General features: G+C 41.7%; 1 protein-coding gene across 8 annotated transcripts in view; it reads right to left on the reverse strand.

The window, feature by feature from the left end:
• Positions 1 to 14,862: 14,862 nt before the first annotated feature.
• Positions 14,863 to 16,012, reverse strand: part of smarca4a (SWI/SNF related BAF chromatin remodeling complex subunit ATPase 4a) — a 94,833-nt gene continuing 93,683 nt past the window's right edge. For all 8 annotated transcript variants that reach the window (XM_080216706.1, XM_080216700.1, XM_080216699.1 and 5 more), the window contains one exon: positions 14,863 to 15,682. In XM_080216706.1, coding sequence (XP_080072832.1) covers positions 15,650 to 15,682 — 33 coding nt within the window. In that variant the 3' untranslated portion in view covers positions 14,863 to 15,649. The remainder of the gene's footprint in view (positions 15,683 to 16,012) is intronic.

Genomic DNA, 16,012 nt, shown 5'->3' on the forward strand with positions numbered 1-16,012 from the left:
ATCCAAGCTGGGAATCGAACCCAGGTTCTTGGGGCTGTGAGGCAGCTGTGCTAACCACTGTGCTGCCCTATATAGAATATATAGAAACAATCTCAAAGATACCCCTAACTACTTTTTAAATGGGCTCCTGCTAATGAATACCAACTCATACAAAGGACATTTAATTTAAAGAGGTGTTGTCCACTTGCCTTCATCATACCTACAGTGCAGAAAGAGGCCATTCAGCCCATTGAGCCCACACAGACAACAATCTCACCCAGGCCCTATCCCCATAACAACACGTATCTACCCATCTAGCAACACTCCCACCCCCCCCACCCCAACTGACAATACTGGCCAATCAACCTAACCCTCACATCTTTGGACTGGGTGGAAACCCATGCAGACATGGGGAGAATGTGCAAATTCCACACAGACAGTGACCCGAGGCCAGAATTGAACCCAGGGTCCCTGGTGCTGTGAGGCAGCAGTGAACAGTAATCTTATCAAAACACATTTATTTTCCAATTTGCATCTTTACCCTGTGATTTTTTAAACAATCAGAATTCATTCATTTGATGTGGGTCTTTGGTATCTATTGCCGTTGAGATGCACTCAGCAATTCATAAATGAATAGAAGATTATGCTGAAAACAAAATACTGAGAATGCTGGAATCTGAAACAAGAACAGAAAATGCTGGAAAATTATAGCAGGTCTGATAGCGTCTGTGGAGAGAGAAAAAAGCCAACTTTTTGAGTCAGGATGACCTTTTGTCAGAGCTGGTCAGAAGGTTATGCTGATTGAGGGGGGCAATTTAGTCAATGAAGAGGGATGGAAAGGGGCTAATTTGACACTCCAATACTGGGCACTAAATATAGACCTGTTGGGCTGAATGGTCTGTTTCTGTGCTGAATATTTTGCATCATTCATCAATCATTCTATGGCTATGTGTGGGATGGATATCTGAGGTATTTGCGGAAATAACAGCCCGACAATCCATTAGGCTCTTATATATGGAGAAATCATTTTGAAATCAATGAGTTAACACACTGTTCTGAATCTTGCGATACCAACGCTTTGGAAATTACAATTTCAGACTAATTAACTTTCACTTGCAATATTCCAAATCAGAGTAATTCTTAAATTCAATTAATGCTATGTAATGCACCATAAGTTTGTAAATTATTCCCACTCTTTGGATTCAATGATCAATGGGAGAATAAGAGGACAATTGAATGGGAGAAAAGTAAACAGAGGAATTTCTAATTGTTTTTCAAGTTGGATTGAGACCAAAGCTTCTTAGAAAAGTCAGAGTGATTAGTCCTAGAGCAGAATACTAATCAATCTCACCCACTAAAAGAGGAAGTAAACACAGCCTTAACACCCCCAATTGGAAAGAATATATAACACTTCAACACATCCCAAAAATATCTCATAAGTTCATCATATTAAATTGAATAACTTTGAAATACAATTTCCTCTACAGGCAAATGTGTTAACCATTCTACCACTTCAACTCGATCTGGCAAACAGCTGGAAATGGAATGTTAGCTAGGGTGTTGTTCATGCGATAGCCTCACGGGATTTAATGTTTGCATCAACCATTGGAAAAAGCAAGCTAACAATTCAGTGCAACGGCTCAGTTGAAGAATTGCACTTTTGACAATGGACCAAGGTTCCGTTATAGATTATATGAGGTTTGGTACAGGACTTCATCTCACCCGCCACCCCCCAGTGCCACCAACTGAGCCAAGTTCTCAGGAGGTCTTTTTGTAACATACAAAGTCCGGTTCATCTATAATTTCTTAATGTTCTTCTATGTGGAAAGGACTACAAAAATGTAAGTTGTTTTTTAACCTCATTTGGATTGAAAGAACCAGACTTTATTCTGATTTTTTTTCCTTAAATTAAGATAGAGGCCAACATTTCCACAATCAGTGAGCCTGATTGGTGGCATTGGGAGCAAAAAGGCCAATGTAGCTACTGAGGTGTTCCTTTCAAATAAGCAAAAACAACCTTCTTCACATTCATTCTGAAGGCCACCCATCCCCAGTTTGCCCTGGCACCTCAGGCAGGTTCCACCTCATGGGGCATTATCAAAATTTAACTTGTCCCAAACTTCAGCCTCTGTTAAGCTGCATGAGTGATTCACTCCTCACTGCCCAATCTTCTAGCCCTCAGTCCAGCAAATGTGCTGAACTTGAGCACTATACACTTTGTGGCTCAGTGTGTCAAAATCTTCTTCTGAGTCAGAAGATTGCTGACTCCAGGACTTCATTGCAAAAATCAAAGCTGGTATCCAAAGCAGGTCTGAGAGGGTCCTGCACTATTGGAGGTGTTGCTTTTAGATGAGGTGTTTAAAACTGAAGCTCTATCTCTCTCTCAGGTGGCTATGGAAGATCCCATAACACCATTTCAGAGAGGGCTGGGGGTTATCTCCTGTATCTTGACCAATATTAATCCCTCAAACAACATCACAAAAACAGATTGTATGTCATATCAAATCGCTGGTTGTGGGAGCTTGCAGTTTGAATGGTGGCTGCCGTGTTTCTTTCATTACAATGGCAATTACATTTTAAAACCATTTAGTTGGTTGTAAAGCACTTTGAGAGATTTGGTGGTTGTGAAAGGCACTACATAAATGCAATTTTTCTCCTATAATGAAATCATGATGTGTTTGATTAGACAAAATAGAAGATCACCAAAACAAAGTTATCTTTGGAATAAACACTGCTAAAGGGCAATGTGCTGAAATGGAAGCTGTGCAATTATTACAGTACCACTGCATCAAAATTTCTTTGTCCATTATTTTAGTGAGGCAGTAGCGAGTGGGTGAATGACTGTCAAAACAACAGAAAAGCAATTTCATTTAAGTGTTCCTGTGTTCATACGAACACGGTGTTATTTCATAGCCAGAGTGCTTCTGTGTCTATCACACAGTTGCATAATGTTATTGTGAATAGTCTTTAAAAATAACATCTTGCAATGCACCTGGTGCCTGCAAACATCACAGAAATGACCGTTGATTCCATAGTTGCCCCATTCTGATCCCCTGACCACAACTTTGCCCACAATTACCCTCCACACCAGCTTGCCCAAGCCTGATTGTTGCAAGTTGCCCCTGTGAGATTTCTGGCTTGTAGATTTCAGGATGAATAATAATGGCTTCTACACATTACTTTTATGAGCGCTATTATGTTGGGCTCCTCCTCCTTGTTACCAAACACAACTGATGAATGCAGAAGGTTAAATTGAGCTGGCCATATGCCCTTATCCAATAGGTTTTTAATATGTAATCTCATATGCACAAGGCTGCATAGATGACAGTTATATGACTGCACAAATCATACGATGTTGCTTGACCTTCCCTCTATGAAAGACCTTGGATTCAAACCAAGGCTTTTTTTCCACCCTTTGCCTCCCTGTCTTTCGTCTATCCAACTGTTAATCAACAGTCACTCCATTGGAGGCTCGGGATGTCACAGGGGACAGGGGACATGGGACCAGTTCCAAGTACACTGGGGGAACCTTGCAGCTCGAAGAATCCAATTGTACTGATGCATGTGTCATTTAATGGTACAGTTCTGTAACATTGGCTGTGCATAGAGCTGGGGTCTGTTAGTTCTCACGATACCTATTTTAGAAAACTAGAGTTATACTGTTTGGGGTAATGGGAGATGCAGCAATTGGAGCTGGTGCTGTTCCATGATCAGGGACTGAAAAGTTCTCTTCCCTTCCCATTGCTGGTGTAAATTGTTAATGTGCTCAGCAGTAATACAAAAGCTGTGCAGAGATAGTTAGCGAGAGCTAGCGCATAGTGAATCAAAGTTTCACCACTTTAGCTGTTGACCTTTAACAATGCAAATAGTTTTTCAACATCATGCAGGTGTAGAAAAGCTCAAGGGCAGAAAAAGTGAAATTCAGTGTGACCTGGGCTAAAGTTTACTCGGTGATCGATTAATCAATGGCATCACAAACGATCTTTCAGACTTGCCTTAGAAAACAGACAAAGGCAGGACCTCAGGAGGCATCAGACAGACCCAAGGGGCTCTGCTGGTTGCTTATCCAGAGCGTAAACACCTGAAGCTTTATCAGTGTTCATGCAGGCTAGGGTCACAAATTTCTGCTGAGGGGTGGGGTGAGGTGAGCTGCTCCAAAGAGGGATGAGGTAGACTGCTGTTGATTATGATTTATTATCTCAGATACTACCTCACCAGCTTAGTATTTCCGGTGTATTCTCTTTATAGTTCAGCTTTCCAACATCTGCAGAAGTTGCCCCCTTATTTTAATTATTTTGCTCACAGGTCACCGATTTTTCCTCAAATCCTTAACTGATAGCCAAAATGAACTCTTCCCCTGTTCAGAATTCCATGAAAAAGAATGTGAATTCCTAGCATTCCTAGATGCCACGAGAGCTCACACTCTGAAGCAAGTATGTGTGGGGTTTGTAGTGTGGGCGTTCCATTCTGATTCACTCCATCAGGCCACTTTTTCTAAGCCCAACCCATTGCTTTGATTTGCATAGTGCAGTTGAAAGTGCAGGCAGGAATTGCCACTCCGTGGCCGTCAAGGTCTGACAGACTAATACAGAAGGAAGTGGCTTTGTCCTCCACCATTGATCAAGCTGTTCCAACATAGATGTTTAATCTATCAGGAATCTCAAGGCTCTTGCTGAGTACTTATCAAATTTCAACAGCAACAACTTGTGGTTATCTCACTTTAAAATAGTAAAACATCCCAAGGCACTTCAAAGCAGCACTATCAAACAAAACTTGGCATAGAGGCCCATAAGGAGCTATTAGGGCAGATAAACAAAAGCTTGATCAATGGAGTAGGTTTCAAGATGTTTCTTAAGAGTAAAAAGGTAACAAAGTCAGAGGGATTTAGGGAGGAAATTTCAGTGCTTAAATGAGCTTTATTGGGTAGCATGATGGTACATTGGTTAGTAGTGCTGCCTCTCAGTGTCAGGGACCTGGGTTCAATTCTGGCCTCAGTTGACTGTCTGTGGGGAGTTTGCACTTTCTCCCTGTGTCTGCATGGGTTTCCTCCCACACTCCAAAGATGTGTTGGTTAGATTGATTGGCAGTGCTAAATTGCCCCTTAGTGTCGGGGGATTAACAGGGTCTGGGTAGGATTGTTGTTAGTGCATGGTGGGCCAAATGGCCTCCTTCTGCACTGTAAGGAATATATGATTCTGTGAAAATCAGGGATGCGCAAGAGGTCAGAATTGGAGAAAAGCACATTATTTCCTAGAAATTTACAGGAGAGGTGAGGGATTTGAAAACAAAGATGAGAATTTTAAAAGCAAGATGTTGCTTAACAGGAATGATTATCCGTCAGCGAGCGTAGGGATGATGGGTGAATGAGACTGTGCAATTTAAGAAAATGACAGCAGAATTTTGAATAAGCTAAAGATTATGGAGGTAGGAAGAGTGTGGAAGATGAATTTCAGATGAAAGAATTTTTTCTGGAGAGTATACACTTATATTTTTAAATCTTGTAAAAATAATGAATAATTCTTTTGTAAGATCGCTTTCAAACAAGTTTTATATATAGCAACTATTAATTTTAACTATGAAAACACCATGTTGATTTTTGAAAATGACTGGGATCGTACTTATTCTAACTCTGGCAGATTTCTTATTGCGTTGATCAGAGTAGTCAAAGTTTAGAGTCCAAGGTCTAGAGTGGCAAGGGTCAATTAGAAACTAAGCACTGTTGCTGTTGGAAATTTCTCCAGATAAGCAGTGCCTCTCCTTGTTAGATCAACAATTTCATCAGTTTAACTCAAAGTCAGAAGAAAGGCAGAGGTCGCTTTTATGATCTGAGTGTTTACTGGAGTGGCTGAGTGTGTCTCTATTGTTCTAAAATGAGGAGGAGAAGCAACAGGAAAGGATTGGCGTTCTGGCTCTTTCTTACACTTTTTGTGATAAAAAGATGATTCAGATATGATTTGTATTTTTTTCTCACTGTGACGTCTGGAGCTCTTAAAAGTTAATATAAATAGATCTTTGTCAAAGGGAGGATGTGATGAGTTAATTATCAAGTTGTCGAGTCCCAAGCAGCATAAGGAAGCTTTGTCGTATTTTGTTAGTTATGATAGACACACAGGGACAGTTATGAACTCTGTACATGCTGATGGAGAAAGACAGATAGGAACTTGATGTCTGCTTTGCAATTCTAATTCCTTCTTTAATTGTCATTCTTAAAATTCTATAAAACCATGGAATACAATAACCCCCCCCAAGGGAAGAGGATAAATAGAATGACAATTTTCTTTTTTCTGCAATGCAATCAATTCTTTCTTCTTTTCGTTTGACGTTACAGCAAGAAATTGTACATTCTTCTCGAAGTTCACTTAAATGTGATGTCGGTTTGCAAATTACGACTTAAGTGAGAGGGAGTTGAGCAACACATGATGGCTGTTCCTGTCCTCGAAAAAAAGTTGTTTCCTTGACCAACTCGAGAGTGAACCACTCGTTCCCCTCCCCCCACGTCCCCACTCAGGTAGGTAAAATGGAGTGATTGCATACTCCTCCCTCCTCATTTAGGAAAACTAGTTACAGTAAGTATTTGCAACTATTGATTGCATAATGGCAGCACTCAAGTGAGAACCACAATCCTTCCGGTAAATGTGCTGTCTCCATTTCAAATCAGAGATTCAGAACTTTTAACTCCCATGTAATACTGAAGCAGAAAGTGAAAAGTCTTTTCAGTTGGAGCAAGACTGAACTGTACCAACCATACATGAGCAAAACAACATTTGGCAATGAGTGCTTCACTTTCAAACCCCTAAAGGCCTCTCACCCATCTAAAGGCCCAGGTTAGGAGTACGATGGAATAAAATGAATAGGTTCTTGACAAACTTCAAGGTAGATAAGTCTCCAGGGCCTGGTGGGATATACCCCAGAATACTGAGAGAGGCAAGAGCGGAAATTGCTGAGGCCTCGAGAGAAATCTTTGTATCCTCACTGGCTACAGGGGAGGTCCAGAGGATTGGAGAATAGCCAATGTTGTTCCTTTGTTTCAGAAGGATAGGAAGAATAATCCAGGTACTTGCAGGCCGGTGAGCCTTACATCAGTGGTAAGGAAATTATTGGAGAGGATTCTTCAAGACAGGATTTATTCCCACTTGGAAATAAGTGGACATATTAGTGAGAGGCAACACGGTTTTGTGAAGGGGAGGTCATAGCTCACGAACTTGATTGAGTTTTTCGAGGAAATGACGAAGATGATTGATGAGGGTAGGGCAGTGGATGTTGTCTATATGGACTTCAATAAGACCTTTGACAAGGTCCCTTATGGCAGACTGATGCAGAAGGTGAAGTCGCGTGGGATCAGAGGTGAGCTGGCAATGTGGATACAAAACTGGCTTGGTCAAAGGAGTCATGAGACTTCTTACTCGGTCAAAGAAGACAGCGGGTAGCAGTGGAAGGGCTGTGACAAGTGGTGTTCCTCAGGGATCAGTGTCGGGACCTTTGCTGCATATAAGTGATTTGGAGGAAAATATAACTGGTTTGATTAGTAAGTTTGCGGATGACACAAAGGTTGGTGGATTTGCGGATAGCGATGAAGACCATCAGAGGATACAGCAGGATATAGATCAGTTGGAGACTTGGGCGGAAAGATGGCAGATGGAGTTTAATCCGGACAAATGTGAGGAAATGCATTTTGGAAGGTCTAATACAGATAGGAAATATACAGTAGATGGCAAAACCCTTAGGAATATTGATAGGCAAAGGGATCTGGGTGTACAGGTACACAGGTCACTGAAAGTGGCAAATGCAGGTGGAGAAGGTATTCAAGAAGGCATACAGCATGCTTACCTTCATCAGCTGGGGTATTAAGTTTAAAAATTGGCAAGTCATATTGACGCTTTATAGAACCTTAGTGAGGCCGTACTTGGAATATAGTGTTTAATTTTGGTCGCCACTCTACAGAAGAGGCTTTGGAGAGGGTACAGAAAAGATTTACCAGGATGTTGCCTGGTATAGAGGGCATTCTTGGTTTGTTCTCACTGGAGCGACAGAGGTTGAGGGGAGACCTGATAGAATTCTACAAGATTATGAGAGGCATGGACACAGTGAACAGTCAGAAGCTTTTTCCCGGGGGTGGAAGAATCAATTACTAGGGGGCATAGGTTTAAGGTGTGAGGGACAAGTTTTAAAAGAGATGTACGAGGCAGGTTTTTTATGCAGAGTGGTGGATGCCCGGAACTCGTTGCCGGGGCAAGTAGTGGAAGCGGATATGGTAGTGACTTTTAAGGGGCGTCTTGACAAGTATGTGAACAAGATGGGAATAGAGGGATATGGTCCCCGGAAATGTGGAGGGTTTTAGTTAAGTCAGGCAGCATGGTTGGTGCAGGCTTGGACGGCTGAAGGGCCTGTTTCTGTGCTGTAATTTTCTTTGTTCTTTGTTCTAGGTGCAGCCATAACAAGACTTGAAACTCACCATCAGCCAAGACAGATCAGTTTGCTTGATCAGTATCTCACACTGGACTTTATATCCGTCCAGCACCGGCACTGTGGCTACACTGTGCACAATCTACAAGCTGCAGTAACTTAGACTGTATCTCCCTCTCCCACAAACTCTATCATCTAGACAAGAGCAGTAATGGGTTCACTGACAACTCCAAATTCCCCTCAGTCACATACCAGCTTGACTTGATACATCGAGATGCTTCAACATCACTAGGTCAATATGGAACCTTTGACCTAAAAGTGTCATGGGAGCATCAGCACTACAACTTGCATTTGTAAAGCACCTTTAAAACCATAGAATAACACAACCTCACATATCTATGCTGCTCAAGGGTAGAGCTATTCAATTAACCCCATTCTTCTGCTCTTTCACCGTAGCCCTGTAATTTTTGTCCCTTCAAATATATATCCAATTCTCAATTGAAAGTTACTCTTGAATCTGCTTTCATTGCCCTTTCATGTAGTATATTCCAGATTACAACAACTCACACAAAACAAATGTATCATCATATCTCTAGATTTTTTGCCAGTCATCCTATATCTACTCATTTGGAAATGGAATCTCCAGCCACTGAGAAGTTTCACTTTATTTACTCTATCATGGAAAAATGTCACATGAGTTTACAAACAGAATTTGAATGGTTAAAAACACATAAAACAAAATGACTAATAGCTTGTTCAAATGAGCAGTCTTTAGAAAACATTATAAAGGACGAGAGAGAAGTACTGACCCACAAAAAATAATAGTCCTGCACAGATCTTTAGTTTAAAATTGTTTAAAGGTTTGTAAGTCTTTAATCTGCTCTGAAATGAAATCATTCTTCAATTTCTATCTTAAGAAGCCTCACAACACTAAGTTAAAGTCCAACAGGGTTTATTCAGACTCACGAGCTTTCCTTTATCAGGTGAGTAGTTATTTCAACCTTCATATGGCTTCGGCCCTTTGCATCAGCATCAGTGAAAGACAAACTACCTAACGTAGGTGGCGCGGTAGCACAGTGGTTAGCACTACTGCTTTACAGCTCCAGGAACCTGGGTTCGATTCCTGGCTTGGGTCACTGTCTGTGTGGAGTTTGCACATTCTCCTCGTGTCTGCGTGGGTTTCCTCCCACAGTCCAAAGACATGCGGGTTAGGTTGATTGGCCATGCTAAGATTGCCCCTTAGTGTCCTGAGAATTGTAGGTTAGAGGGAAAATGTGTAGAGATATGGGGGTAGGTCCTAAGTGGGACTGTGGTCGGTGCAGACTCGATTGGCCAGATGGCTTCTTTCTGCACTGTAGGGTTTCTGTGATCTACGAACTATTCTAGTTCCATTTTTCAGCACTTGGCTTGTATACCTTGGCATTGCAAGTGCACATCTAAATACTTCACAGAAGAATCATAGAATCCCTACAGTACAGGAGATGGCCATTTGGCCCATCAAGCCTGCATCAACAATCCCAACCAGGCTCTTGTCCTGTGACCCCATGTATTTACCCAACTTGCCCCCATGACTGCAGGTGCAGCAGGTGGTCAGGAAGGCGAATGGGATGCTGGCCTTCATAGCGAGGGGGATTGAATATAAAAGTAGGGAGGTCTTGCTGCAGCTGTATAGGGCATTGGTGAGGCCGCAGCTGGAGTACTGTGTGCAGTTTTGGGCGCCGCACCTGCGCAAGGATATTTTGGCCTTGGAGGGAGTGCAGAGGAGGTTTACTAGGCTGATACCGGAGTTGAGGGGGTTGAGCTATGAGGAGAGGCTGAATAAACTAGGCTTGTACTCGTTAGAGTTTAGAAGAATGAGGGGAGATCTCATTGAGACGTATAAGATGATGAATGGGATGGATAGGATAGAGGTGGAAAGACTCTTCCCGCTCAAAAAAGACAGTAGGACTAGGGGGCACAGCCTCAAGATAAAGGGGGGGCGGTTCAGAACGGAGTTGAGGAGGAACTTCTTCACTCAAAGGGTGGTGAATCTCTGGAATTCTCTGCCCGTTGAAGTGGTGGAGGCTGCCTCGCTAAATATTTTTAAGAAGCGGGTTGATGGGTTTTTGATAAGAGAGGGGATTAAGGGTTATGGGGAGAGGGCGGGAAAGTGGAACTGAGCCACGACAGATCAGCCATGATCTTATTGAATGGCGGGGCAGGCTCGAAGGGCCAGATGGCCTACTCCTGCTCCTATTTCTTATGTTCTTATGTTCTTATGTTCTTATGACACAAAGGAGCAATTTAGCATGGCCAATCAACCTAATCCACACATCTTAGGACATGGGAGGAAACCTGAACAGCCAGATGAAACTCATGCAGACATGGGGAGAATGTGCAAACTCCACACAGTCAGTCATCGAGGCCAGAACTAAACCTGGGTCCCTGGTACTGTGAGGCAGCAGTGCTAACCATTGTGCCACCCTGCTGCCCATTAAATGTTATGAAGGTCTTTGCCTCCACCACCCTTTCAGTCAATGAGTTCCAGTCTGCCACCATCCTTTAGGTGAAACATTTTTTTCCTCATATCCCCTCTAAACCTCCTGCCCCTTACCTTAAATCTATGCTCTCTAGTCATTGACCCTCTATCAAGAGGAAAAGTTTCTTCCTGTTTACTCTATGCCCCTCATAATTTTATACATTTCAGTCATGTCCCCCTTCTGTCTCCTCTGCTCCAAAGAAAACAACCCCAGTCTATCCAATCTTTCTTCATAATTAAAACTCTCCAGCCCATGCAACATCCTGGTAAATCATCTCTGTACCCTTTCCAATGGTATTACATCCATCCTATAAAGTGGATTCCAGAACTGCACACAATATTCTAGTTTAATATAGTTCCAACATAATCTTCCTACTCTTAAACTCTATAAATCAGCTAATAAAGGCAAGTATTCTTAACTACTTTATCACGTGTCCTGCTATCTTAAGGGACTACTGTACATGCACACCAACTTCCTTCTGATCCTCAGTGTTTCTCAAGGTCCTGCAGTTCAAAATATTCCCTTGCCTTGTTTGTCTTGCCCAAGTACATCACCTCACACATATGCTGATTGAATTCCATTTGTCACTGACCAGCCCATCTGACCAGCCTGTCTATATCCTATAAACGAAGGCTAGCCTCTTCACTGTTTACCACCCTAACTATTTCCGTATCATCCACAAACTTACTGATCAACCCTCCTACATTCATGTCTAAATTACTTATATATTCCACAAACAGCAAGGGCCCCAGCATTGATCCTGCGGGACACCATTGGACAGTCTTCCAGTCAGAAGAACACCTTCGACCATCACACTCTGCTTCCTACTACAGTGGATATTCAGTAACAGACAGGCACACAATAGCCAGATCATGGAAAGGATGCAGCACAGAAGATGGCCAATTGGCCCATCTTTTTCATGTTGGCTTTCTAAGATACACCACATGTATCTTTTACTAGGAACTGATTTCACTGTCAGGATAAGCTATACCTTAGATTACTTAGTCCTCTTTGCTGCTGACATACAACTAGTAGATCTACATGAGAAATCAGAAAATCTTGGGAAATGGCTGTGATATTCAGAAATGAGAATAAAAAAAATCTTTGAAATTAGGTGTAAACCTTTTGTACACTGGTCCATTCAGTCATGGCCAATTAATCTCGGAGCAATATTACGTTGAATTTATCATGCAAAGAATAGACCATTCTCCTGATTTATGCTGTTTAGGTTCCATCCCAGCCTTCTCCCACTCCACCTTATCAGAATATCTTCTAATTCCTTTTTCTCTCATATACTTAGCTAGCTTCCCCATTAATGCATCAATTTACGTCAAATAGTAGCAAGTTTCTTCTGAATTTTTTATTGGATTTATTAAAGACTACTTTTGGACTACCTAAGTGGAAGGATCAGGTCTACATCTACTCTCTCAAAATCTATCATGGTATTAACAATCTGTATCAGGTAATCTCTCAATTTGTTCAATCTTCGTATTTATAACATCCTAGTTATGTTGCTATCCTTTCTTTTGCACCTTTTACAGGACCCTTTTTTTTTGCCGCAGCTGGAGTACTGTGTGCAGTTTTGGGCGCCGCACCTGCGCAAGGATATTTTGGCCCTGGAAGGAGTGCAGAGGAGGTTTACTAGGCTGATACCGGAGTTGAGGGGATTGAACTATGAGGAGAGGCTGAATAAACTAGGCTTGTACTCGTTAGAGTTTAGAAGAATGAGGGGAGATCTCATTGAGACGTATAAGATGATGAATGGGATGGATAGGATAGAGGTGGAGAGACTCTTCCCGCTCAAAAAAGACAGTAGGACTAGGGGGCACAGCCTCAAGATAAAGGGGAGGCGGTTTAGAACGGAGTTGAGGAGGAACTTCTTCACTCAAAGGGTGGTGAATCTCTGGAATTCTCTGCCCGTTGAAGTGGTGGAGGCTGCCTCGCTAAATATTTTTAAGAAGCGGGTTGATGGGTTCTTGATAAGAGAGGGGATTAAGGGTTATGGGGAGAGGGCGGGAAAGTGGAACTGACCCACAACAGATCAGCCATGATCTTATTGAATGGCGGGGCAGGCTCGAAGGGCTAGATGGCCTACTCCTGCTCCTATTTCTTATGTTCTTATGTAATATGGAGAGAACTATGCACAGTATTCCATATGTGAACATATGGCCAGCAGTATCAACAAGTGAACTTGCCTAATCTGATACTGAAAGTCGGTCCCAGGATGAGCACAAATTATGTCCATGTGTCAGCTAACTGTTACAAAAGAGCTTTCAAGCGTCGTTACTGTCATAATGTAGGAAATGCACAGGAAAAACAAACAACAGATAAATGACCAGATAACCTGTTTTAGTGATGGGCCAAAAAAGGACAAAGAGAAAAACCTCAAGACACTGAAAGGGGGCTTGCAGTATCTAGAGGAACATTTCAGTTAGTGACGCTGATCCAGTTCTGCACATTGGCACTGTTCAACTCTGTTGACACACCATGAACGATCAATGGTGCCATTTTGATTTTATTCCCAGGAATTTCATTTGAAGTTCCATCCCTTAGGATATGAGCTGGTAGTTGGGAAATTAGCTCCAGACTTCCAGATTTACTCTTTCATTAACTAACTTCTGGAGTTGACCTGCTTTTCTTTTACCACTACACAGTTTTTAGAAGCTGTCTTCTCTTCCCTCTCTTGCTTGTATTTTACTGGACCCTACTTTTCAGTGGCATGGTGGCACAGTGGTTAGGACTGCTGCCTCACAGCGCCAAGGACCCGGGGGTTTAATTCCTGGGTTGGGTCACTGTCTGTGTGGAGTCTGCATATTCTCTCAGTATCTGCATGGGTTTCCTCTGGGTGCTCCAGTTTCCTCCCACAGTCCGAAAGACATGCTGGTTAGGTGCATCAGCATGCTAAATTCTCCCTCAGTGTACCCAAACAGGCACTGGAATGTGGCGACTAGGACATTTTCACAGTAAACCTACTTGTGACACTAATAAAGAAACTTAAACTTTAAAACTTTTATTTCTAAACTTCTTCTATTACCTTACACCATGCCATTTACTCACACCATAATCTTTGGTTCTTTCTTGTCTTCTTTTCCACTGGCTATGTATTTTGTTAACTGTTTCTCATCTCTGAATGTTATCCAGTTGCAATGAAAGATCATTGACTTGAAATGTTGAATCTAAATTCTCCACAGTTACTGCCTGACTATGCTAAATGTTTTCCAGCATTTTCTGTTTTCATTTCAGATTTCTCACCTCCACAGTGAATTAGCTTTTATCTTATCTCCTGTGGGCTCTGTATCAATCCCTCTATCATGTCAAGGAAACTCTCAAGATAAAAATGGGAGAGTGCGGAGTGCTGAGATCATTCATCAGGGACATAGAGAGAACAAGTTTTACTTCTTCAGACAGATGAGTTACCTCAAAGCTTAATTATTTCAGTATGCTCATTACTGGCCTGCCACCTTTGTAATCTTGAATTCAATCAAGACTCTGCCGCCCATATCCTAACTTTTGAGGCCCATTCACCCATCCTCCGTGTAATTGCTGACCTACATTGAAGCTTGATCCAGCAATGTTTTGATTTTAAAATTCTTACCCTTATTTCAACTCCCTCTATCACTTTATCCCTCCCATCGTTTGGCATCACAGTGCTCCTCTAATTTAGGCCTCTTGCTCAGCCCTGATTTTCATTGCCAGCCACGACTTTGATTGTCTAAACTCTATTCTTTGGTTGTCTAAACTCTTACTTCTCCCCTCTCTAAACCTCTTCACCTCTTGCTCCATCTTTAAGGATCCTTAAAAAGTAGTTCTTTGACCAAATTTCTCTTCAAATGAAGCTGTGTCAATTTTTTGTTTAATGGCTCCTATGGATTGCCTTGGGACATTCTAATACTTTAAAAGGTGCTATATAAATGCAAATTGTTGCCTTAAAAGGCAAACATGTACACAAATACTTCAGACACAGTCAAGTAATTATTTTATTGTAGTCCAGTGATAATGACAGTACAGAATTCCCTTGCAGTCTGTAAAGATGGAAGTTTTTGACCTGTTTAAAATACAGTATAGTAATGGGAGTGAATTCCTACACACATGCTTACACAAGTCACAATACAATGAGGCAAGGACTGCATGTGACCAACTGCGTTCGCACGGAGAAAGGAAACAAAATAAACGTCTAGAAAAATCAAGTATTCCCAAAAATCATGAGTTTTTGTTCTTTCTCTGGTCAGACTTTTTCAAGTTGTCATTTGTTGTGCAGAATGCAGTGCACCATCCAGCAACGAGTTAACTCACGGGTTAGTGTCATAGTCCACGATTCAACTCCATTTGGTTAATTTAATTAATGTAACGATTAACCAGATGGATTATATATTACACGGTGTGAGGAAACTCAGCAGGAAATGAAAAGTAGGGGTGGGATGGGTAGGAATTAGATTGTGGGATGCCTGCAGTTAGCAGCTGTGTTCTTGTCAGAATTAACGTTTTTTTGCACAAAAATAATGCCAGCTTGGAAAAGCCCCATATCAATAATGCCACTGTGAACACAACTGGCTTCAACATGGTGAGACACTAAGTTGATAGTCCTACATGCCTTCTCTCTCTTGCTGTAAATATGCAAGTTTACATCATATACTAAAAACGTAAACTACACTGCTAGCTGGACACAGGTACGAGAACATCGCACAGTCACTTTCTGAAGGATGGACAAAGCCCCAGTGTAGATTCCGACACAGAATGTTATCCTGAGATTAATCTTCTTCGCTACCAGTTCCTGACCGTTCCTGAAAAGGCACAAAAACACACAAAAATCATAAGAACATAAGAAATAGGAGCAGGAGTAGGCCACTCGGCCCTTCTAACCTGCTCCACCATTCAATAAGATCATGGCTGATCTTCTATCTCAACTCCACCTTTTCATTCTATCCCTATAATCTTTAATTCTGTTAATACCTAATAATCTATTTCTGTTTCAAATGTACTTAGCAACTAAGCATTCTCAACTCTCTGGGATTGAGAATTCCAAAGATTGACAACTCTTTAAATGAGTACATTTCTCTTCATCTTAGTCCTAAATTGCAACCCCTTATCTTGAGACGATTACCTCTAATTCT

Source organism: Carcharhinus amblyrhynchos, chromosome 33 (genome assembly GCF_965287045.1).
Source record: "Carcharhinus amblyrhynchos chromosome 33, sCarAmb.v2.hapA, whole genome shotgun sequence".
In the NCBI taxonomy this organism is placed as follows: Eukaryota; Metazoa; Chordata; class Chondrichthyes; order Carcharhiniformes; family Carcharhinidae; genus Carcharhinus; species Carcharhinus amblyrhynchos.